This window comes from Gymnodraco acuticeps, unplaced genomic scaffold, assembly GCF_902827175.1.
Source record: "Gymnodraco acuticeps unplaced genomic scaffold, fGymAcu1.1, whole genome shotgun sequence".
Taxonomy (NCBI): domain Eukaryota; kingdom Metazoa; phylum Chordata; class Actinopteri; order Perciformes; family Bathydraconidae; genus Gymnodraco; species Gymnodraco acuticeps.
In genome coordinates this window covers 189,784-217,040 of record NW_022989749.1, presented here as the reverse complement: position 1 = coordinate 217,040, position 27,257 = coordinate 189,784, and the positions used below count along the sequence as shown (strand labels likewise).

Here is a 27,257-nt window from a genome sequence, read left to right as displayed (position 1 = left end):
TGGGCATTATTTTGTACGGGTACATTGTCAGAGAGGTGTCACTGACTGTTCTTTTGTTCTGGCCAATGCAATACATTCTGTTGGGAGGCAAAACAAAAGATTTGTATTCGAATAGCTGTTGAGCACTTTGTCTTTGCCAATTGACATGAAATGTGTCCTAGTGTTGTATTAGAAAATACACCCACAATGGAAATGTTCATTTTTTACTGATATTTTGTCATAAATCTAAGTTTTTGAAAGTGTCAGCCATAGATGATGAGTCAGGGAATCATAATAACTAGTCAAATGTATTCTTTGGAGACATATCTGAGCCAAATTGAAGGCAATCCACTCAATAGTCGAACTGATACCCAAGTAAAAAGCAAGACATCCTTCAATGTTCATTGTTTGCATGTCCTTTGCATATCTCAAGAACTGTTCCATTTGATCTATTTCATACTTGGTGGGTGTAAGGCTTGGGGAACGAGGGATGTGCAGAGTCTAATGCAATTTGAATACACTAGATGTTCAAGTTTAATAAACTATGAGAACAAGCGAACGTTGCTCTGTGCAGCTGCGGGGGCGTCGTCTACAGCAGACATTTACGGGCTGCAGCTAATTGACTGGCGGACGGTGGAGGTACTTTTAATACAACAAAACAACTCTTTGCTTCTGTAGAGTCAACAAGCGAAAAGCATTTCTCGAACGCTGCAAACACCTCCAGGAAGCCAATCAATTGCCAAGTTCCAAATAGACACAAACTAAACTAGACTACTTAAATACTAGTAAATATAAGCAGGCTTTCCATCACATGTGGAGTCTCAAGGATAGAAAACATTCCTGCCAACTGCAATAACCCTGTACAACACATCACCTGTGATACATGTTGCAAATGTATTATCTTTTCAATTTACACACGGCATCTATTGCACGTCTGTCCGTCCTGGGAGAGGGATCCCTCCTCTGTTGCTCTCCCTGAGGTTTCTCCCATTTTCCCTTTAAACTGTGGGTTTTCTCCGGAAGTGTTTCCTTGTACGATGTGAGGGTCTAAGGACAGAGGGTGTCGTATTGTCATACTGATATTCTGTACACACTGTGAAGACCACTGAGACAAATGTAACATTTGTGATATTGGGCTATATAAATAAACATTGATTGATTGATCACCTTTGGCTGGCTGGGAACTCACTGCCGCATACCTTGTAAAGTGTTTCCTTTGCTACATCCCACAACAATTTGCAGCTACCAATGCCAGTATGTGTCTGTAGTATATTTATATTTATTTCTGTAGCTTTGTGAGCCTGTGACCTTAGATTTTCATCGACATAACTACACTGTAGCTAAGTACGAATGACAATAAAAGCCTTGATACTTGAATCTTAAAAACTGTATACAATGTTGAGTACTTCTGTTATATTGTGTTTTATTTAGATACTCTAGTGATATATGTCCTTTCTATTTTTAATTTGTATAATGTATACTTGCTTCAAATATTGTTTTAGTTTTTTAACCCTTTTTTCTATATGTATTTGCTACTAATGCTAATTCTTATTTTTATAATATGTTACTCTTCTGAGGCTTGACAACACTGCTGCTGTGACTCAACAATCCCTCAATTTGGGATAAATAGTGTATCTCTGTCTCTATGTGTAGACAAACATAACCACAGTGACAACATGATGGGTTATTTCTAAGACCGGACAAAGCTCCTTCATAGCCACAGAGGACATTTGAGTCACAGTGCTCTGCTTGATGATTAAACTGATCTTGATGATGTGCAAATGTAATGGAGTTCAGATTCTCTCCCTATAAAACTGTCTGCTACAAAACCAAAATGAATGTTAATATTTTACAGTCAGAAAAGCCTTCCCATGGAGCTTCAAAGTACATTTATGTGAACCCCCTTGACTGTAGTGGCTCCATCGTGGGCCGTAGAGCACTGCAGTGCTGGTGCAGGCTCAGCTGCAGCAGCAGTATAATTAGCATACTGTCAGATGTCATCAAGTTGGTTTCGCTGCAATGACCTTTAGCACTGTTTGAACTTTTCCTCACTTGTAAAATATACATATTCTTTTTCTGTCGCATCGGGCTATTCCTTTAGACACTCGTTGGCTGGCCTTTTCATGTGATTCACTCACATGAAAATGCATTTGAACTCTTTTTCTTTGTTCATACACATTCCCTTCCTGGTTGGAATTTATTTTCCTAGCTACAGATGCAGTGAGTCCCTGAACAGAGTGTACTATCACAGTGATCTACTTTCTGGCTTCTGCTTCAATTGGATTTATATCCAGGAGAGTTTTACGGATAGGAATGTCTGCTTGTTGGTCTGTCCAACAGTTTAATCCGGGCTGGAATATTTTGACAGCTATAACATGGATTGCCATTTATTTGGCACATTAAGATTCTTTAAAGGTGGGGTAGGTAAGTTTGAGAAACCGGCTCGAGATACACTTGTTGTTATATTCCATGGAATGCTCTTAACATCCCGATAGCAATGAATACATGAAATGCTTTGACAACAAATCCATAAAAAATGTCATCTGTGGAAGCCGTGGCGCTGTAAAAAGCACGACCAATCATGTGAGCCGGCCCGGCTAAAGTAACTGGATGGCCTACCTGCCTGTCAGCCTTCCACCTGTGCACAAACTTATCTCGTGCCCTCATTGGTCATGTGCTCGTTCGTGTGTGTTGGAGGAGGGGCTCTGTGAGGAAGTGGCAGATTTTCTCCGGTTGTGTATTTTCAAATTCTAGCGCACTCGAGCTGCTTTCTCCAAAAGTACCTCCCCCACCTTTAAGCAGAAACCTTTTTTCTAAAAACAACATCCAATAAGTACCATAAAGCACCAAGATACAAACTCAGAACAGCAATAAACATACTGTTACATTGGATTTACTGTTAATAAGCCATACTTTTGTAAATGCTGATGCATTAGTTCTAATGATCTAAAAGGTGTCCAAGGCAAAGGTGCAGTCAGCAATGGAAGATATGGACTTTTAGCTTTCCTGATATCTATAAGGGAACTCATTCCACCATTTTGCCAAGATGGCAAAACGTACATACGTTGGTACATATGCCAGGACCATGTGCCTGGTGATATTCTTAAATAATCCATTAACAAATAAAGAAACACTACAAGATGGATTGACATGAAATGTGGTGCAGACATTCATGTCACGTTGAAGTTCAATTGGAATAACTTTGGTCAAACTATACATTTCCATATAGTGGCAGAATGTGGTCAAAATATCTGCCATACTTAGGACATACCCTCAAAACAAATACAGATAAGTCTGTGCGGTCCTTATTCCAAAAAAGATTAGCATGCTCACAGAAGAAGGTTACTAACAAGGTCAACATGAGAGCTGTGAATATGTTAGTGTTAGCGTGCTAACATTAGCACTAGGGTCAAAACGCCACTGTGGCTAATAGCAGTCTCACAGTATAGTCTTGTACTCATGTTAAAATGAAATGATTGTATGAGCCAAATCCACATTTCATATCTGTCTAGTGTTTGACCAGAGATGTCAAATCCTATCACATAAAGGGCCAAAAATGGTTTTCAGACCAGCAGCTCTTATTGTCCGGTGAACAGTAGCCTCATTGTCATTTCCAGCCATAGAAGTCGAGGCAGCTGACTGTCCAGAGGCATCTTCTGTGAGCTATGGCAATAACAATGGCTGAATGGGAGCATGGGGTTGAACAGGACTATGGGGGCTGTGGGTCAGAGCAGTTTATACAAGGCTAGCAGGCAGTGCTGTATGCTGCTAGCAAACGGTATGAATAGGTTTCAAAATGCTTCAGTAGGCTGTCAACATGATGTGATCTGGCATTTAACCATTTGTGATGTATGGGGGAGAAAATCTGATGCGATAACCTAGGACAGTGCTATCTGTTCTGTGGCACTGAGGAGGAACAAATCTGATCGAAAAAGTGCGGATTTGTTGGGAATAATGGCTTTCGCAGTGCACTCAGATAAAGCATCTCATTTTGAAGATGTCATATGTTGTGATCAGTGGAGACTACCGTACAATATTTCCAACCAGAGATGCCTTTGAGATATAAAACCCTGCCAGGCTGCGCACTTGAGGATCCGCATGCCTCTTCTAAAGCAAACATTTGCATTTGCCACACATCTGTTAGTGTATCAAATCTTCCTCATGCAAAGTGCACTCCTCTGAAACAAACTCTGTCAAGGCCAATTTTCAAGGTTGCAAAACGCTTGCAGTGACCTCAGTCCATTTCAAATGTAGTTCAACTAGAACCTCCACTCATGAGAGAGCCGAGCAGCCTTCTATCAATTATCATTGTATAAGTGCTCGTGCAAACATGCCTCCCAGATATACATTTCAGCATTAGGGAAAGGAAAATTCATATTTGATAACCTCCGTACTTTATAGTGCTACACTCAAATATTGTGTGCGTTATGCAAATAATAATACATTCCAAGTTCACTTACTTGCAAGATTCAGTTAAAGCATGTTGGAAGAGCAGAATATTAAACATACATTCGCTCTCTAAGGAGGTTGTTTTATAGACTGCTGCATTAATGTGAACATGACAAGGTTGCCGTGGATGAGGATGACCTTAAACCTAGAAACAATATAGTTCTGGTGTCCAAAACCTCAGCTCTTATTCCTTTGTCTGCGAGTTAATTGGATGTCAGGGCCTTTGGACAACAGATGTATGTTCCTCCGGGCTGATGCCTCGTCTGGAGCATGACTCTGGTTCTGTTAATGTGCAGCCTGAACGCTGGCATGGCCTCGCGTCTCGTGTGTCATCACCTCAGTCTCACCATGCTAAGCAGCTCTGAATCCCCCCAGCGCCATGAGCCCAAACATGCACTCAATCCATCCCACTGAGCAGCTGCACATTGTATCCGTCCCCCACTCTTCATGAATAGCCAAACTGAGACCTACAGTAGGTTCAGAGCTCTTATCCCCGACTGAGATGTATTTAAATCAGGTATGTGACAGTTGTGTGTGTACGCATGCTATGAATATAAACGCAGTGAGTGTTGAGGAGTGGATAAAAAACAGAGCCATAGACAGAGATGAAATGTAGAGGGCCGGCTTTTGGAAATGCATCTGGAGCTGTAACATCGGAGAAATGTCTGCTTGTGGCTCAACAAGAAGCAGATACATCTAAATAGATTGGATGTGAAGTCCCACAGTGCAATGCACCATAGTGTTTATAGACAGGAGGAGAAGCAGAGTGAAGTGCGTGTGCCTTGGAGAAAAGACAGAGTAACATACAATCTCAAGTGAGGCACCATTCAGACATGTTTTGGATTGCTTCCCTTGCAGGACAGATATGAAAGACTTGACAGTCTCTATTGGTCATGATATGTGTTTGAAATAATGAATAGCTTACAGTGAGAGAAATGTCACCTCTTTCAATGCACTACAAAATGTTTGCTGCAAAGTTAGCTGGAAATCATTATGGCCCCTAAAGCCCCTTTCCCACTGGACGAGAAACCAAAACATCTGTTTTTTGTCTACAGTGGGAATTGTTACAATCGGCGCGCATGAATCTGCAGAACACGGTTATTTATCGGGTTCTTATCGCCAGACATAAAAACATCACAACCGGGTGGACACGCTAATCTGTGCACCTTTTCCCAGTGCAATGCTATGTGCAGATTCATTCAAGAGAGTAATTCAACCGGGATTTAGACAATTGTTAAATATATCTATTGACAAAAATATACACATGTTATGCTCTCTTCAGGGTACCTTACACTGAATATTATTGGAAAAAAAACTATTTTTGACAGGTTTTCCTGCATACGCATGCATCTTTGGTGGGACATGGGCATAATACATGTTTTCCTCATGTCATACTGTAGTTTTAATCTCAACTTTATTATTATACATCATATACGTTACAGTGTTTTCCAGCTGTTTTTGTCCAGCTATTTGTTTTTTAGGCAAACACTTTCACAGCTGTCCCGATAGGTCCATAGGCTTAGAATCAGACATTGTTTATGGAGGCTTCTATGAAAACATTATCTGTTTGTGACCATATCACAGAATATATGGTTGGTATTGCATTTAAAAAAATCAGACAAATCACCCAGAGAATAAATGTATACAATTTATTAAAAATGTTTTTTTTTAAATTGTCAATATAATATATATGTATGTATATGTATATATATATATATGTCAATATATTCAATTGTATTGAAAGTTGTGACTTCTCCTAAACGTTGTCTGGTAATTTAGATTCATTAGGAAATATCTCTTTTTGGAGCTTTACCAATACAAATATGTGAACAGATGTCAGTTTGTGGTACAGCATAAAGAAATGTAACAGCACTGGTGGATATTGAAAAAATAAAGGAATGCACTACTGTTTGTTCTTGTTTACCATAAATATAGGCTTCCACTAATATGTTTTGAATTCGTAAATCGGTGTCATTGTTACTCTGGACAATTCACAGAACATTATGTCTAACATTTTTATGGAACTGCTTTCCACAGAAGAAATGGTCTCTATAAAACTGTCAACAGTGTGGTTGATGAAAACCACTCCATCCATACCCAACCCAAACCTCATTGGATAAGGGCTCTCCCTCCGCACACATATCAATGAAAGCCTTGTACACATGTTGTTAGAGTTGAAAAGCAGAAACTGACTGATTCATTGCCTGAAAAAACTGAGAGATGTTGGTTCAAATGCTTCCTTGTCCAAAAATACAAACGAGAAGCAGCCAATTAGTTAAATTAAATATAGAACATGTTAAATTGTGAGCTCTAGAGTCTAAGGGGCTGGGACACAAAGCTAGCTGTTTCTAATTTGGGGAATTGTCTGGCAAAACAAACACATTTTGATATTCTTGTCTAACTCCCAGGAGGAAAACAAATAACAATAAATCCCCAAATGCCTTATTTAACCTTGTTTTAATATTAGCATGGATTCCGACAGCTGGATGAAGGCTTTTAGAAAGACGGAACAACATAAAAAATGATATTAACCGCCCTTGCATCCAGATAAAAGAAAAAGCAGATAATGACTTAATCACAGGTCACAGCGTGGATTTGTGAATGCCTATCAGAGGGCAATGATTGTTTTGCATTCTCATAACTCATCATGAAGTAAAATCCTCTAACTCTGGATTCTCTACACATGGATACCTGCGTCAGTGATGACACACACGGAAAGCTGGGACTGTTTGAAATACTTGTGTTATGCTTCATTGTGTCACACACATGGCAAGAAAGCCTAGTGTCCCCCTTTATTCACTACGAAACACTTTCCAATTAGATTTCAAATGCCACTGCAACTCTTGTCTCCCCAGGCATTATGTGAATAGAAGTCTCCCAGGGCTGCACATAATATCTCATTACTGACAGCGCGGGTCACCTGGGACTCAAATCAGAAAATCTCAACACTTAAGCAATTGGCTTCTCTCTAACTGCCTCGCTGAGATTGATTGAGTTTGGGCTCCCCGAGCACCACTTTAATGTCAAACACATAATGCATCGGGCAGACTTTAGGTAGAAAACATTCAATCTTTTCATATATTCAGCTAATGATATTTTTACCCAAGTAGGATGCAAATAGTATTTTCTGTGTGTTTTTCTCCCTCATTTGTATTCCTGAATGATTTTCAAATAACTATCACCTGCACAGAACTGAGCACCAGATGGTTTCCTTATTTGGATGATTTGTATCATATGTGGTTAGGATAGATCTCAGTACCAGCAGTGAAGAGTATGACCACTACAAAATGGAGGAACATGGGTTGAGAATTTGAAACGAACAACAAATTCATCTAAGCAATGGTTTGCCTGTGATTAGATTTGAAAAAGGGCATTCAATAGTCCTTAATGGGATGATCTTTTTAAACGTTGGCCAAAACAGTGCCTTGCCATAAATGGCGACAGTTAAAAAGAGTACAATTGGCTGGCAGAGGGAATGCTGGGTAGTGGTGGTTGCCCAAGCCGGCTGTGAGAGATTTACCTCCATTACACATTGTTCTATCTCTGTCTCTTCTGTTACATAATGAGAGCAGATCACACCAAACTGCAGGCTTAAAATGCTAATTGGATGTGTCTCTGCTTGCGACAAATCATGAAGGCAACATCAGACCTTTGTTGTGTTAACAAACATGCCTAAACTATATGGGGACGTTTGCGTATGTATGCTTACTGTATGTCTTTTATTGATGAGAAAGTGTTGTCTTCCCTTTTGTGTCTCGTTTCTTGAATAGATTTTCAAGGTAGACATTTTGCAGCATAACACTTTTTTTAGAGATTCTTTCTTGTTCATCTCTGGCAGGAGGCTGCGCTCCATCAGGACAAAAAACTCTCTCCACCTGAACAGTTCCCCCCCCCCCCCCCCCCCCCCCACTGACACTTTACCTCAGCCATAACGCAGACTCTATATGCATTTTAATGCACAAATATTGTTCAAATATTGCTTACTGCACATATTTTATAATTCACTGCATTCTATTTCGCTGTAAATTACTTCACTTTATTGTATTGCTATCTATCTATATTTATTTACAGTGTTCTTAAAGGTGGGGTAGGTAATTTAGGAGAAACCAGCTCGAGTGCGCTAGAATTTGAAAATACACAGCCGGAAAAAATCTGCCACTTCCTTCCAGAGCCCCTCCTCCAACACACACGAACGCGCACATGACCAATGAGGGCACGAGATAAGTTTGTGCACAGATGGAAGGCTGACAGGCAGGTAGGCCATCCAGTTACTTTAGCCGGGCCGGCTCAGATGATTGGTCGTGCTTTTTACAGCGCCACGGCTTCCACTGATGATATATTTTTAGGATTTTTTTTGTCAAAGCACTTCAGATATTCATTGCTATCGGGATGTTAAGAGCATTCCATGGAATATAACAAAAAGTGTATCTCGAGCCGGTTTCTCAAACTTACCTACCCCACCTTTAATATAGTTCGCTATCTGTGTACTTTTTTTTTTATATTGTATGCACCGTGACATCAAGTCAAATTCCTCGTACGTGCGAACCTACCTGGCAATAAACCCGTTTCTGATTCTGATTTATCTTGTGAACCCTTGAGAGATCTGGCATTGGCATGATTTAGGTTTTTATTCTTGTTCCATTCTACATATTGTCTTGTATTACTCCAACTAGCACACTGCTTTGCTTAAAGGGAAATGGAAACACTTTTCAAACGGCTTTCCATGCGACAATATTCCCATTAGGAAATGTATTTATCTAGTCTATTTCCAATGTAAACGATCGAGATACGCGAATTTATTTTTTGAAATACGTGCCTAATGACCATGGGCGCTTCCATTGCTCCGGGACTTTCCCAGTGACGTCACTGAGTGGGTACGGCTTCCTGGGCCAAAGCTCAATAACAAACAACATGGCGGAAAATGCACCAGTAGTTTACATTAAAAGAAAACGGTCGTCGTCAGGAGTTTATTGTATTGCCCCAGGCTGCACAAATGGATTTTATACGAAGAAGGAAGAAGTACATTTCCATAGGCTGCCACTAAAGGATGAGAAGCTGCTCAAAGCATGGGTTATTTCCATGAAACGGTCCGATCCGCCGCTGAATCAGTACGCACGTGTGTGCAGCGAACACTTTAAAAATGACGATTATGTCCACAAAATGAGGTTTGATGAGTCTGGATGCTTGGTTCAATACAAAACATCGGATTTGAAGCCAGGATCTGTTCCCACAATATTCGATTTCTCAACGTATGCAGTCGGGAACACCGACCGTCCCAGCACGTCGGCCGCGCAAGACAATGACAGTGTCAACAAACGTGAAGTTCGAGCCACCAAACGAGTTGCTTCAGCTGCCGAGAGAGAGGTAAATATTGCAGCACTACCAGATTACTAGCTCACACATGTATTTACTGACAGTGTGACCTTATTAATTAACGCAATCGCGTCCAAACTAAATGGTAGCTATTATTATGACGTACAATGGAGAATTGGGGGTGTTCTATAGCTCAACTAATTAAACTGGCATACACACGCTCATCTGTCGAAAACAGCCCTAAAAAGGCTAGTATTGCTGGACTAGGTGTTCAATGGATGGTATTGCCAAGATGTATGAGGTGTTGGAAAATAATACAAAATATATGTCAACTGACCACTGAGACCGAGTCGGTACTGGAACTGGTGGTATCCCACTCGGCGAGTTCAGAACCGTCGGTACTTTCGGCGGATTCCGGATCGTATGCCACTCTAGTATTCGACCGAATCGGTTCATAAGCATAGGCCATGGGATGCCTGGTAACTAGATGTTTCCACATCAATGTCATCTCCCGACGAATAGTCAAATTCATCGTTCAAAACGTCGATCTCATTGCAAAATTCCTCCATCGCTGCCATATCTGCTACGTTGTGTTGACTTCCGGTATGGATACCCGGAACGAAGACCCACCCAGTGACGTCACCATTTGGGACTCCCCTAATGGCGGCGGCCTGGTCCCGGAATTCCCCACCCGGCCGGTGGATAATTAATTTTCTTTTGGCGAGTAATATCATATACAATACATATTACGATCAATATCCATTGTAAAATGAATAAACTCCCGGAATATTATAGCTGTAATTGGTGTTTCCTTTCCCCTTTAAGCAACTGTGGCTTGGATGTTTAGTAAAACAATAAGTCTTTTTGCAGGTATACAATGGCCAATTATCACAGCAAGCTCCAGTGTGGCATCCTTTCACACCCACAGCAAGTTGTTTTGTGCGTTTTAAATAAACTCCGGAGCATTTACCCTTCTGTTTGTTTAGGTTGCTGTGAAAACTGGCAATTGAAAGGGATTTATTCATCCAACTTGTAACATTTTAAGAAGATACAGAAAGGTGATGTCATCCTGCAGATAATGGCGTATCATCAGCAAACATATAGGCTGCGTTTCACTTCGGTTAAATGGATTCCTTGCGTCGTTTCCCTGCGTCTAGTCCCTCCCACCAGGGAAGCATGGAGAGACGCAAGGAAACCACGAGAAGCAGGGAAATGAGTTTTAAGAGCAATGGGATGTCCTTTCCTCCGGAGTTTGTGATGACGCTGCACAGCTGATCGTCTGACAGCAGCTCTGTCCCGTTATTTCCACACACACCCCCGCCTCTGTTAGTACACATTTACTGACACAAACATTTGTATCATCTGTTGTAGACCCAAATAAATAAAATAAAATAAGAAGTCATTCTCAAAAAAGATAAACGCCATTCTTAAAATGTATAAACGAACAATAGTTTGATTAATATTGATTAGAGTGCACAAAAGAAATAAAATAATTGAGAGAAGAAAAAGAGATATGTTATCTATCAAAACCCAGTTAGATTAACATTCATTGGATTGCACACTTTGTTTGTTTGTTTGTATATGTAGCAAATTAACATTTTAATAGCACTTAATGACTGACTGAATGGAAATGACAATAAATGAAAATGTAAAACGAAAAAAGCGATCATGAAAATGTTTCCAAAAAATGAATAAAATGATTTTTGACCACTTTGTTGTTCAGATATGTCACATATTTGTAACTAAATGAAACATGAATTAAAACAAAACACGGTATAAACTGAGGAGTGAGTCCCGTGAGGTTCATGTATTTTCTTCACTCCGCTGGGAAACTGCTCTCATGTCAAGAAGCATGAGATCAGTGCATGCACTGCCTCGTCCAATCAGTGAGCGATACACAGTAAGGGGGCGGGGCGAGTGTCTGAGGATTTCATCGAAGGATGGTCTGGTGGTTCCTCGATTATAGCTCCTCCATTATCGCTCCTCGCTCCTCCGGCAAAAATAAGGCCATTGGGACGCTACTCAAGATGGCGCAGATAAATCAACTTCCGGTGAGACCGAGGACCGAGGAAATGAAAAATAAGAGAAGTGAAACGCAGCCAGGGTATTCTAGAGGGCAGGAACTTAGGAGGTAATTTGTCTTCATTTGTAGGACTTCTTAAATGTCATAATTGATAACATCTAAGTTCAGGCCGCACTCTTAGCTATCAACAATCCATCTCAGTGTTTTGGTTGTAATATAATACAGAAAAGTGCTCTCATTTCTACAAGGTTGGTCTCACTCTTCCCTAGGAGACAAAGAAGGGCTGAATCTCACTCAATTGTCCCTCTGGGCTCCCTTAGGCCTACATTAAAGATCGTGGTCGATGGTGGTTAAAATTAAGTGCATTTATTGATCTTGTTTCTTGATAATGTTTAGTGTATAACATATCAGGTGTGGATATATTCTGCAGATCACCCAGTTCAAAAAGCTAACCCAAACTTTTCTATAGATGCATTTTACAAGGAAGCGTTTCCTTTTCGCCTAGCTGTTTGCCGGAGATGCCTTTTGTTTCTGGAGAAGTTGTTAACTACCGGATGGTTGTGAGGAATGAAGAGTCGGCAGTCAACAAAATAGGTGTTTCAAAAACTGTGAATCACTGCAACCACACGGTCCTTGAGCACTCAGTTATAAATTAGCACAAACTCATATTAGGCTGATGGAGCCAGTGGTATGCCAAACTATCTGCGGTGAGACACACACACACACACACACACACACACACACACACACACACACACACACACACACACACACACACACACACACACACACACACACACACACACACACACACACACACACCCAGTGGAGATAATAAACAATACACACAAACAACACATACAAAGCAATAAAGTATAATGTTCCCCCATGACGAGCTGATGTTGCAGGATGACAGTCATCAAAGCTGTCATGAATGAGTCACCTGCCAGCCCATGGCTTCTTCTCTTGTTTGTACTAACCCATTGTAAACACAGAAAGAGCCCAGAACAAAAAGGCAACAGTGGAGCATTTTCCAAAACAAGTTTGTAGTAATTTAACCCATTGTTAGATAAGTGAGAGTTATTTGTTCAATCAGACACGACTGTATGTAGTGAACACTTTGACCATTGACTTAGAGTTGATTTTGCTGTTTTTACTGTTAGATAAAATGTTTAGTTACGTTTCTGACATACTATTAAAACAATGTTTGGCCAGCTGACTAGATAAAGTTTGCTCTAAATCCTAAAGTTAGCTGCAGCCTACACCTTCTAATTGAATTGTAAATGTATATTTCTCCAGGCTATCACATCTCAAACCTACCCCTACTTAATCATCCTGACTGCAAGAGGCCCCACATTTGTTTGATGTGCATATAGATAGAATAGATTTCCTCATGTATTTTAACTAACCTGTTCGTTAATTCCTCCAGAGATAGAGCGCTCCGTTTCTTCAAACATCAACCATGCCATCATTTTATTGCAGTACGTCAGATTGGATAAACGAGCACACCCTTGATGACAACTTCTAAGTGTGTAGTAAGGTTAGGCTTTAGTTTGTCGCAGTTTTCGAACCAAAAGGTCAACTCTCACTAGCATATCTGTTTAAATGGCCAAATCCTGAAGGTTTCCATGTCCTTTAACCCTCTCCATTGCTTGCTCAACATTCTGTCTTGTTAAGCATCAAAATGGGGATAAAATAGTGAAGGTGTATTAGCAGAACCCGTATTTTCGCTCGGTATTTTCAGCTTCCTGCAGCTTTGTCAGTTGAGGCTTGCTTTAAATATCAATCTCTCCCTAAAAATATAGCTACAGGGGAACTTAAAGGAACTGCAGTCTGTATCTTGCTGCACACACACTCCCGAGTCAGCCTGCCTTCCTTGGGAGGACAAAATGCTTCTGGGTTCCACGGATGCAACGGCCAAAAACGTTGCATTATTTCTCATCGGTTTGCTGAGCCGTGTACCTGTCAGGCAGCATGTAGCCACTAAGCATTTATACACTTATGAAGATTTCACCAAGCGTGACTCTAATGTGTATTTCATACGGCAAGGGACATTTAGTTTTCCTCTTCCAAATAACATCTTAAAGGAAAACTATTTTTAACTGTTAACTTTTTTTCATTTTCATGCATTATGGATGTCTAGGAGATGAATCCTCTGTTTATGCAGTGGTCATGTTGTGAATTTCGGCATCAAAGAGGCCCTTTATTTTCTCCCCCAAATTCCAAGGTTACTGCCCCGGTATGTGACCCACATCCTAAACACTTCAAACAATAATGGCTTATGTCAAAGCTTGGATACATACTCAGAGCTTTTCTCTGGGGAATAAACGATGGCTGTGTAAGAAGCATCGCCACTACTAAGTATTATTGGTAAAAGCAGCCTGCAAGCTTTCAACACTGGAGAGATTTACTCACCCTCTCATTGTCTCTCTTCCTCTCCTGCTGTGTTGCTGGCAATAATTAGTGCTGCACGGACATTATGCAGACACACATTAAGGAGGTGAAGACTAGCCTACTTCAGTCTCATTAAATATGTATATTTGCGTTAATTAGGAGATATTTGTTTGCAAGTACAACACCCCCCCTTGTTTAGGTTTTACAGTGCACCTGCTTTCAGCAGTTGTATGGAGAGCCGCTGACTGGGTTGAAGCAAATAGACTGTCAACACCCCTCGGAGGGACCCTCCATTAGGCTGTCTTTCTCAGCAGCGCACACCCCTGAGGCGATGAAGCATGTTGCTCTCTTTCTGCCGCACACTTCCTCTCCTTCTTTGTCCATCGGAGGAAACATAACCCTAACCTTCTGCAGCTTTGTCTCTGTCTTTTTATTGCTCAAGCATAGCGTTCCTTTTTCCCCCCGGTAACATTATTTTCAGCTTGTCATTTTATTAAGTCCATCATTTTGTTAGAACAGCAGAAAATCCGGGCCGTCAACCACTGTGATTATTATTTTACCATCAACCAAACATGATTATAATATTTTTTCAGTGCATGCTGAGGAATAACGCAGGCTGCCTCAATACTTAGAGCAGTGGTTATAAGCCTGGAGGTCAGGAACCCCACAAGAAAAGTGAAATTCAGAAAAAATAAAAACCTTTTTTGTGAGTCTGACTTACAATTTTCTTTTCTCTCCTCTTGAGCAGAAATTCACTACTAAATGGTTTTGCCGCATTATGTTCACGACAGTGTCCACAATGTTCTATGCTGAGCATATGTTCACTATGGTGTCTATAATCTTCATATACTAGTTTTACAAGGCACAAGACTTTGACATTATATAGGGATTATTTCGATCCAGATGTCGTCTGTGGCATGCTTATTAGCAGCTTTATCCTTTTCATTCTGTGCACCGCCTAGTGTGAACTATTCACTCTTCCATATTTTATCTGAATCCGCCATGGAACACCTCATAATCATATTCGTATAATAATAAGGTGTTTTTTATTCACATCCAATTAGCATTTAAGCTGTTCATCCCCCACATGTTCCTGAGCCACAGTCACCGAACATTCAACATGTGGAAAACCCATTATGCGATATGGAGGACATTCGATATCACAATATGAAACTGAGACAATATTATGAAGGGGTTAACCACTGTCAACATATTTACACAATAGGACATGATAAGTATAATGACAAAGTGGTAAATGCAATTAATAGGACGGCACATCTTTTTACTTAATTGCAGCGTTTAAAAGTTAAACGTAGCCCTTGTATTTATTACGATATCATGATATTCAAAATATTAAACAGTTATGTCTTAATAATATGGATAATCACAATCAGAATTCATTCATACATCAAGGCCAATGTTTGTGCACTGTGCATTGTATCTAAAAAACACGATCAAATCGTCGTTGTTTTAACAATAACAAAAACTCAACTCTGCACACTGGAGACAGACTCATTAATCAAAGAGTGAGATACTGCGTAGAAATGTTACGATTCAAAGCATTTCCCATTTCTGATGCCAAATACCATATTAATACAATGAGTAAGCCGGCCATCATTCTTGGCTGGACTGATACAAGCCATGTGTTCACTATATGTCATACATGCTTTTTTATATAAGGCTTAATGGTCAGTTTATAATGTTCAGCTTCTCATACATCAAGTGCTCGATGGATTCTGTAAGAAAAGACCATATGGTTACCCGTCGGTATTCATAATAAAGTCCTAATGGATGTTACGCTATTGCTAATCCTACAGTATATGGTCAGGATTTAAAGTATTCCTTTCATAATCAACGTGTAAGATCTTACATAATGTCTAAAGAAAAAACGTCAGATAATACATCGCAAATCAATGGTTTTCTTGATGTTGCCACGACAACGATATTTCACACTCTTTTGTAGGCTTTACAGCATCACAAGCAAATTCAGCTGCTTTGCTTCCCCAGATGTTCCCTTCATGTTGGTTTCCTTTGTAAACTGCATTTTCTTCATAAAATGATTTTCCCTACTTGTTTTTTTGAGGGGTTTTCTTTGTCTGTCCTTGCACCATAGCGCGGCCTTGGGTCCCTTGAAAGGCGCTATACAAATCTAATCTATTATTATTATTATTATTAAAGAGTACACTATTTTGCAAGACCAAATCGACATTGACTAAGAAATGACTGTTTTCAACGAAACACACAAGGCTTTACGGTGGCTCGGCTCATATGGATAGACAAATCAATTTAAACATTAATGTAGGATTTATTTACAGAAATTATTTTTATTTTAAAAGTTTTAAACGGTTTTAAAAGACGTTGGTATCTCTATTTATTGGGTCTGTGGCCCCAGCACTTCATATGATACCTCATACATTAAATAATAATTATAATAATACATGTTATTTATATTGCGCTTTTCCTGGTGCTCAAAGTGCTCAAATCACAAAAAAAACAAAAAACAGGGTGGAGTACTGTAAGGAGTACGTTAGAAAATGCTTAAATTAATCGCAGATTGGCAACCCTAACCCTAATCAGCCATGATTCTTTGGGTAATGACTGACCGTATTGGTATTGTAATTTAAGTGGTTGTCTTACACCGATGTAGGAGGTGCTCTTATTGCATAGACATCATTAAACAATCAAATGTCTTCCCACAGTTTGACTTTAAGAGATCACAAGCCAAAAAGGTCAGGGACTAATGTTACAAATATGTGACAGAACAGCAGTAGACAATCCCGTCAACACGTGATTGTTTAAGTGGACGACTGGGTGGTGAAATGTTATGATCAGTTTCAGTTGCAATGCACAGATTTGACGGCATGTAATTCACGTCATACTAATTTGATTGAGATTATACGGAAATACAGATGAGATAATAGCAGTTTTGGAAGCCATGACCTTTAACATGACGGCTCTAAATGATCCATGACTCAGATCTTTAAGGTCATTAGAGAGCTTCTGTGCTGCTGACTGGTTATAAATCACATTTAGAGCCTGTACAAAAATCCAGTATCAGAATGAATTTCCAGGTTTAAAGCACCTTGGCTGTTGATCAATATCTTTATGCCCAGCACCCAGCAACACTCTGCACTGGAATTGTTTCTGACTTGTATCAGCTGTATCAAATGGGCAGTCAGCAAATCTCACACGCCTTCCACAGCAACAAAAGCACAACCAACAAATTCTCGTTGTGAAGCCTCAACGAGTGAAAGCTTTAAATAGAAGACTTTGCTCTGGGCTGCCTTACTTGTTTCTGCTTTTATTCTACACACACGTTCCTGGTTGTAGACCCCAAGGCAACGGCCAGCTTAATCCTCTGCACTTCTAGATAAAAGAAATAAATCAGATAATGAATAAATCACACAATAAAAAACACACTGTACGAGTGGGGATACTATAATAGGCTACCAATTTGACTTCTTCTTTGGAGTAGTCTCTAGGTAGGAATGTCCACGCAAAGCAAATTACTTTCTATATTATATATTTTTTATAATGCGGTCTTCTTTTCTGTATCCGAGCTGAAACTCTCATGGATAACAAAAGGACAGTGAAATCAGAGGTTTTATGCCTTAAAGTCTAATGTATGAGGAGCTTTTGTGTGATCGGTACAGGAATTTTAGGATTATTTTCAAATACCCAACTTCAGATCTGAGAGGAAACGATCAGAGCTCAGAGTCCCACCAGCACCGAGGAGCTGCTAGTCTTACTCAGGTGTGCCAAGGCAAAATCAAACGGAAAGGTAAGACCAACGGAAAACTAAATAATGGACCAATAGAGTGGCGCAGTGATGAAGTACTTTTGTAGGCCAATCCGAAAGTCAGCATCGCAAGTCCCTCAACAAAAAGCAATAGGATTTTTCTATTGGATTTTATAGAGAATAAGCTCTGTGGCTTACACAGATTTATGATCATTAACACATTGTGCTCAGCAGGATAATCTACACATATTAACCCCACTGTGTGATATTTGAAGCACTATGCAATCAGCAGAAGAAAAGCGCTAACGGTTATTAACAAACTACATCACGGTCGCATGGCTGCTCATCACCCCTCGCTAAGCTATTGGAAGTCTTTCATGAGTTTTAATAGTTTATTCAGTCACTTGTTAGCAACTGATATTTATGAGTGGGGTAATTAATGTATGTTATGCCGTAAAACGAAGCGTGAACATCTCTTAAGCTTGTGTTAATCACATAACTTATTTCAGGAATCTAACCACAAACACGTTAAAGAAAACGTTGATTTCAAGGGAACCAGAAGTGGTAAAATGTTAAGTAATTTTCCAGGTATTAGGACTCATTTTACACCACTCAACTGTTAAAGCTCTTGTGTGTTATGAAGGTTTTTATGCATGTAAATGATGTGCAGAGTCACAAACCCTCAAAGTACACCCTGTAGGGAGTAAAACTCTAACACAGAAAAGACCTCCCCAAAACGCCTCGTTGGAGATTTCTCATGTTCTTCCTGGGCATTGTGACGTCTGAATACCCAGTAGCCACGCCCAGAGCTATGACCAGGCTGATTGGTCCAAATTAACCAATCCACGGACTTCCTCACACACACACACACAGTGCAGGCAGCTCTGCTGATTTATCCTCCCTGGCTACAGGCTGATAATAGACAGTTGGGATCGCGGCGAAATTCTCTCTGCAGACCCATTCTCACAGCGTTTATCAACCTTTTTCTTACTCAATATCAAGCCACACTAATTGTTTTTACTTCGGCTGTGAGTTTGTGTGTGCTCAGGATGAGTTTCGCTGTGCATCGCTAAACAAGGAAACAACAACTCCACGGAGCTCAGCGCGATTCACAACGTCCTGACCAATCAGAGCACACTGTGCTCACAGGGAGGGTGGGGGCTGGAGCTATAGAGAGGCGAAGTCCCTCCCTTTCCGGTGGACCTCCATGGGACCTTATTTCGAAAAAATTATGTATTGAAGTCAATGGAGAGAGAAAGATTATCTTTTGATCCGGTTTGAATTGTGCCACGAATTACACATATGATGTTTGTCAATTTAAAAGATAATTCTGCAAGTCAAAAAAACGTGTCGTAAAACTGAAGTAACACATTTGTTTGTGTGAAACGCTCAATGAACTACATCTCTGGTCTCGCAGAACAACACACGTCACCAAGATGGCCGTCACTACTGTTTTGTCAATAAAACGATTGACTACCCTCACTATCACCACAAGGAAACACGTCCAGAAGAATGTCATGCAAAGCTGCCTGCCTGCCTTCCTTTGATTCTCTCTGAACTGCCTGGTCTTTTTAATGTTTAATGTCAACCATTTGTGCAGATAGCATGAAGTACAAAAGATCGCCGATGCTAGCGTTAGCATTTCTCCCCCGGGCTTAAATGGTGTATTATAGAATGATCACACCGGTGACAGTAGGCCTACTCTTCAAAGGGTTCACGAAATATGACTGCTACTCTTACTGTTTAACATGTTGGGTTACTTAATGTTACTTCATATTAAGGCTAATAAAAATGACAAGGCTGTAATGCTAACTAACGTGCTAGCTACTAGCTAGGTAGCTAACTTGATCCAGCCACTCCTGGTCCTTTCATCAGACGGGAAGCGAAAGAACGAGCAAGACCCATTGCTGGTATGATAACAACCTGGTACTAAGCACACAGGCATCTTGTTAAAGTTATCTTATCTTAGCCAGCGCTGATCTTAGCTATCTATTAGTGGAGGAAACAATTGTGACATCACTTACGGGACTCTGGGATTTGTAGTCTTTCTAGTTGCGTATTTTTCATAGTCTTATATTTCAACAGTTTTATGACAAACTAATTTTTTAAGATTGACAAACATCATATGTGTAATTCATGACACAATTCAAACGGGATCGAAAGATACGTTTTCTCTCTCCATTGACTTAAAAATACATTATTTTTCCGAAATAAGGTCCCATGGACCGGAAGTAGATGGGCGTGACTTCGCCACTCTATTGGAGTTCATTGAATTCAGTGAATACACGTAGTTTACAGAGATGCTGTTTGAGAAACCAATGTGAGTTTGGAAAATTGCACAATATAAATCTATTCTAGACCTCAACAATGGAATTATGATCAGTGGAAATGGCCATGACATGTCTCCTTTGACACCAGATCAGTCTATTTTATTCAAGGAAAAAAAACATTTCTTTAAGGGTGTTAACTTATACCTAAAATATGATAAAGAAGTCTCAGGAACAAATCAATCTTCTGTCAGCTAACCAAAACATTTGTCAAATCAACGCAAGTCATGGTAACCTGAGAGATTTTATTTCACATAGTATGCAATGTAGTTTGACATTAAGGTAGTCGCTATGGCTGGGTTTAATGTTCACCCAGCGTGAAATGTCACAAGGCTTATCCAGATTTATGCAAACACTCAGAGTAAGAGCTTCATTTTATGACCAGAATGCAGACACTTTATAAAACCAAGTAAATCAACATAATCGACTGACGGAGAACCCATCCAGCCATACCATGACTTCCTTCTTTATTCCTATTTTTCCCTGTTTGTTTTCCCATCCTAGGTCCTGTAATATCTCTCTTTTCATTCATAGGCAGATGTTTTTCCTGATTTGCGAGACAGCACACGTCCAACGAGAGGTATGATCCGACTGAAATGTCTCCTAAAATATCCATCACCGCAAATTACATCTTTGATAGTGCTGATTCCCTCTTTTGGGCTAATGAAGTTATATGCCCCTGCACAACTACCAAGACGCCTGCTAATGTCTTTTAATTTGCAAAGATAATTACAACACGGTTCCACTTGAAAATCCATACATGCCAGCAAATGAAGCCAAAATCGACCAATCCACTGGGGTAATTATTTCTCCCTGGGATTCTCTAATCAAGACACATCTCAAGGGGCTAATGACACTGATCAAATGTTTTATGAGACAATAAAGCAGTCAGGGTTGACATGACGTGTGTACAGGTTACAGAATAAGCACAAACTCCTTATGAATACTAATGTGATTAACATCGCTTCTATTCAGGGCCTTGTTTACGAAATACCAACATTTGCATTCTGTGCCTAAAGGTGCAAGAAAACCAGGCTAGGCTGTACCCCAACAATGTATAATCTGCAAGAAAGCCAATGCAACACAGCCTACTGAGAAGAGAACATGAAGTGCGTGTTGTTATCTTAAGGTTAAGGACACGCGCACGTCTGCATGCTAACTCATATGCATGCAAAGCGAGTGAGACAAACAATGAAGGAGCAGGTTGTAGGAGACTTGGTGGTAAGGAGAGTCTGGACATAATGAGTTTAATAACGTACAATGTTCATTAAAACATAGCTCACAGCCTCTCCAGAGGTGTCACTCCTGTCAGATTAGTGGTGCTGAGATATGGCCCATATGGTCTGTCTGCTTGACAACACTGTGACCCACAACAGATGTGCTGTTTTCTCTCCCCTGATGTTAGAGTCTGCCTCTTTGTCACACCTGTGTTTTCCCCCAATCCACACAGCAACATCAACGAATGACACTGTTGGATTCACCCTACGACTCAAAGGATTCTGGTCAGTCACAAAATACATTTTGAACTAATTAGGAAGAACTTCTCTATGGGCATTATTAGAATAATGGTTACCTAAAGAAAAAAGATTATCCCTGTGTGATGTTTGCATATAATGCACCAGGTTGTGCCTTTGGACTTTCTAAAAGCATGATGAGGATTTGCAAGCTTGTCTCCCAGAAATGAAATACCTATTTGTTTTTGCCAAAAACGTTTTTAAGAGAAATACAATTGTTGTTCGGATTATGTTCATTGGCAATGTTTTTTCAGTTAAACGACTACTAGGTTATTGTATCGCATGTATAGGTACATTTACAAGGCGTGACTGCAAGACCAGAAACCAAGGATCTCCTAATTAGTCCCACATTTGGAGAGCTTTAGGCAAAAAAAGCTTAACGGACTAAGGTTGAGGTGTATTTTGTTGAATGTAAGTGAAGGTATCATCTTTCTTCAAGTAGACAAGCAGTAACAGGGGGTTACGTATTGTAACCCTAGCACAGGCAGAGCCCTCTACTGGACTCTATGGGTACTACTCTCTATCATGCTGTGCGTGCTTTCACCTACTGAGTTTACGTAAACGTAGCCGGCCAATCGGGACGAGCCTACCTGAATGCGCGCACAGGCCCACAGTATATAAAGGCGGCTACACCCGCCGCCCACTATCCTATACACTCTTCAGCGAGCGGACTAGGAAGAGGGCTCCGCCTGTGCTTATATAACTAGGGTTACAATACGTAACCCCCTGTTATATTTCACACAGGCTTCGCCCTCTACTGGACTCTATGGGTACAGTGGGAGGAGCCCCGATGTATACACGCCCTGTCATCCAACAACATCGACCCACCACACCGTCCCTGACCAGCTTTTGGCTAACATCCATTGCATCCCCACTTCCTCCCATCCGGTTGTAACCGTAGAGAAGTCGGGGCCGCAATTTGGATAAGACACACTCACACACGCTTACCTCGTGTAGAGTGTGCATGGAAAAGATCTGTGCGGAGACTCTGTCTGGAGCCTACCGCGCACCATGTTCCCCAGGTCCCTCAGGAGCATGGGAAAACAAAAGTGCACCACGTCCTCCACACTCACACACGCTCCGTGTAGAGTGGGCATGGAAAATAGTGAGGAAGGCTCTCCCAGCCCGCCTCCAGCCCTGTATGGGGCTGATTGCGCACCATGTCTCCCGAGTCCCTCAGGAGCATGGGAAACCACAAGTGCTTTATGTCCAGGGGGGGTGGGGGGATCAGACACCTGCTGACCCACAGCCACCCCCCCTCTCACCAGTCATGCGTTGCCTCGGCAAGCACAGACGACGAGAAGGAGCCAGACATGTCCAGGAGATAACATTTTATGAAGGAGCCTGGCTTAGACCAAGACGCCGACGTGCATATATCTTCTACACTCACGCTGCTGAATAAGGCTGTTTGACACAGCCACAGCCCTTGTCGAATGTGCACGGACCCCAGTGGGGAGGGCTCTCCCCGCCCGTCCATAGGCATGTGTAATGCACCCGCATAGCCATCCTGTTAGGCGCTTCTTGGAGAGAGCTTCTCCAGCCACACCATCCCCAAAGCACACAAACAGCTGTTCAGTGCGTCTAATGGCAGCCGTGCGCTCTACATAATATGCTAGCTGCAATTTAGCCTCCCTGGCCTCAATATGGGGTGGAAGATTAAAGCCACCTAACTGAATAGCCCTTGACCTGAACGAACTCCTTAGGCTCTTAGGAGTAAAGGCAGGGTTCGGTCTGAGTGTTGCCCCGCTACGGTCACCCCGGATCAAAAGGCAGCTTGGGTGCACCGACAGAGCGGTCAGCTCGAACACTCTTTTGGCCGAAGTCAAGGCAAGTAGCAATGCTGTCTTCCATGACAGTGCTTTCAGGGAGGAGAGCTCCAGGAGCTCAAATGGTTCTGTGATCAGAGCTTCGAGCACCAACGGCAGGTCCCACTGTGGGGCGGAGGCGTGCACTACTGACCCCCTACAAAAACCGCGACATAAGCGGCTGACTGAAGGCTGACCTGCCTCCAAGTCCCTCATGGCACGACGAAATGGCTGCTGCATACACCTTAATTGTGGTATGAGCCAGCCCCCTGTCCACCAGTATCTGTAAGTAGGTAAGAATAGAGCCCAGCGTGCATGACAGAGGCTCTAGACTCCTTCCTTCACACCATCGCCGGAATCCCGCCCACTTTGTCCTGTAACAGGCTGTGGTGGATTCTGCTCCTGCTGCTTGGATAGTCTGACTGTGGAGCCAAAGCTAAGAAGCTGTAGTATTCTCTGGTGGCCTACTCCGCTGCCAAACCTTTCCATAAGAAGGGAGTTTTGGCATGGGGGCTGACAAAGAAAAGGGCCGATTTTCTACTGAGGTCCTTGAACGCAACTCACATTGGTTTCTCATACAGCATCTCTGTAAACTACGTGTATTGTATTCACTGAATTTCACTCTCTGCCTTTAATGGCTCGTTGTAGCTCCAATAGATGAGAGTAACAAATGCGTCACTTCCGGGCAAAAATAACGTCTCCGCCCACTTTTGGGGGAAAACAACGCTGTCAGTTTAACGGTGGTCAATTCCATTTCTGAAGTTTTTGCCAATTCATCACCCCACCCTCCCTGTGAGCACAGTGTGCTCTGATTGGTCGGGACCATGCTGAACACGTAACATGAACGTGCTGGGCGGCGCGGTCCCGTGGGTTAGATGCGCGTTCATAATGCAGAGGGACATAACTCTCAGAATAACGTTATTAGCACATTTTTACAACTTGAGGAACGAATGTTTTTAATAAGGGCTATACAAACGTTCATACTGGGTTGTTTATTTAGTTTAAAATTATCCAACAATTTACAGACCACTCTTTCCCAATGTAAATCAATGGGAAAAAGTGTTTCCGGGCCTGGCAACCAAACGGAAGTGTAGTACCGCGGTTTGGCCACCACGAATATGTTCATCTGAGTCCGGTGCACTTCCTGGGGGCTTGCTCTGTCCTAATGCCGTCTCTTTGAAACGGACATTATGGTGAAAAGTGGAAATGTGGAGAGAGATGACTCTTACTCTGGGATAAATGCAATCGTTTTCACGGAATGCATTTCTCACACACACATCACTCTCTCTTGAACCCGCACAGTGTTTTGACAGCACTTCGGTTTATTCCACTCACGTGCACGCGCCCACCTGCTGGCTCCTGGAGTTTACAGAGGGGGCGGGGAGTGTGGGACAGTGTTATTTCCTCTGGGGATGAGCAAGAAGCAGCCACGCTGCGACTACTCCTCACCCACGTAACCAAGGAGATCGATCCAAAGAGCCCTTCCGTAAACACGGGGGCTCCCGGCCCGGGAGATAAACAACACGGCCCTTTTGGAAAGTGCCATGCGGCGTGATCCCTCACCGGGATATCACACGGCAGACAACGGCGGCGGCCACGATCAAGCTACAAATAATCGCTCTGATCTGGTGAGGTGGGGGCATCTCCAGCAATGAGCGAGATGCCCAACACACCCGTGTTTATTTGCAGTCGCCTTGTCACGCGGTAGCGTGGCAGAGCTGTTTTCAGCTCCCTGCCTAGCCTGCTGCCGCTGGGAGCAGCTGCGCTCCGCCGCCATGGTCATCACCTAGGGCGGTGGACCTCCATGGACCGGTGTTCCGGATGAACTGGTTCCCCGATCAACTGGTTGACAGATGTGGAGGCGTGGCCTTCGACTGAAATACACATTTCGATCGCTTCTTCTGTCGTTTACATAAATCTTTTGGTATATTTGGCTGGATAGGAACACTTTGATGCACATTCAGTACCAGTGTGTGAGGTTGTGGTTACGATGGCGATATCCGGACGCGAACAGCGAGGACTACAAAAAGAAAAACGAGTTGACTGGGGATGTCTGTTCAAAACATTGCGAGCTCCAATAAATCATTTAAACCAGCTATTGTTGCCAGACTTATTACTGAATATCGGTCTTAATGTGATACCAAGTCCACCTGAGACCTGTGTACACCTTCAGACAGCCTCCAAGTGAAGCACATGTTCCTTACTCACAGTTTGAAAGCAGCGTGGAGAAGTCTTCAGCTGTGTTAAACTGTGATCCGCTCGAATAAATCCTTAAAACCAGCTATTGTTGCCCGACTTATCACTGAATATCGTTCTTAATGTGATACCAAGTCCATCTGAGACATGTGTACACCTTCAGACAGCCTCCCAGTGAAGCGTACGTTGTTTACTCAGAGTTTGAAAGCAGCGTGGAGAAGTTTTCAGCTGTGATAAACTGTGATCCTCTCAGGTAAACTGTGATTCGCCCATGAGAAAATGGGATCCGCCCAGATTAAACTGTGTTACGACTTCTGTGGCTATCTACCAGCGATCATGTTTAATATGAAAGACACACACATCTACATGCCTTATAAAAACGGCATTCTGCAGCACTCATCCAGATAACATGTGACTCGTTTTGCAAAGATAGCAGCAGAAATGTCATTGCTGCATGTGCAGGGATATTAGACTTTAAAATGCTGATGGGTCATTAATGTTGGTCTCGGCAAACAATATTAAGAATCCTCTATTCAAACCACATAATATTCAGTGTCCATCGACATGAAAATAACAAAAAAGTTCATGCTGGACTCAAACCCGAGTCCCAACAGCAAAAGTCACTCCAGCCCTGTGCGTCATGAGTGCGCCACGAATCAACACGACGTATCGAACCACCACACTATAATATTTTAGATTAACCTTGTTAAAAAGTTCCAGAAAAATGCAACCCAACCATCATTTATAATGTGAGCGAATGTACACTTTAAGCCATATAATATACATATTATAATATAGTATACTGACTGAGGTCTGTATCAAGCCTCATTAAGACCCACCGAGATCAGATATCCTAGTTTATCAGCCTGCGAGCCCACATTATGTTGTGATAAGTGTTAGTTTTACATATAAGTGTGTTAAGGTTAATCTAAAATATTATAGTGTGGTGGTTCGATACGTCGTGTTGATCTGTAGCGCACTCATAACGCGCAGGGCTGGAGTGACTTTTGCTGTTGGGACTCGGGTTTGAGTCCAGCATGAACTTTTTTGTTATTTTCATGTCGATGGACACTGAATATTATGTGGTTTGAATAGAGGATTCCTAATATTGTTTGCCGAGACCAACATTAATGACCCATCAGCATTTTAAAGTCTAATATCCCTGCACATGCAGCAATGACATTTCTGCTGCTATCTTTGCAAAACGAGTCACATGTTATCTGGATGAGTGCTGCAGAATGCCGTCTTTATAAGGCATGTAGATGTGTGTGTCTTTCATATTAAACATGATCGCTGGTAGATAGCCACAGAAGTCGTAACACAGTTTAATCTGGGCGGATCCCATTTTCCCATGGGCGAATCACAGTTTACCTGAGAGGATCACAGTTTAACACAGTTGAAAACTTCTCCACGCTGCTTTCAAACTCTGAGTAAACAACGTACGCTTCACTGGGAGGCTGTCTGAAGGTGTACACATGTCTCAGATGGACTTGGTATCTCATTAGGAACGATATTCAG

At 41.7% G+C, this 27,257-nt stretch overlaps 1 protein-coding gene across 1 annotated transcript; it reads left to right on the top strand.

The window, feature by feature from the left end:
• Window positions 1–9,325: 9,325 nt before the first annotated feature.
• LOC117535812 (THAP domain-containing protein 3-like) lies at window positions 9,326–22,159 on the top strand. Its single transcript, XM_034200431.1, has 3 exons — window positions 9,326–9,792; window positions 20,759–20,804; window positions 21,675–22,159. Exons 1-3 carry the CDS (start codon window positions 9,340–9,342, stop codon window positions 21,752–21,754), a joined length of 579 nt encoding a protein of 192 aa, XP_034056322.1. The 5' UTR covers window positions 9,326–9,339; the 3' UTR covers window positions 21,755–22,159.
• Window positions 22,160–27,257: the final 5,098 nt, after the last annotated feature.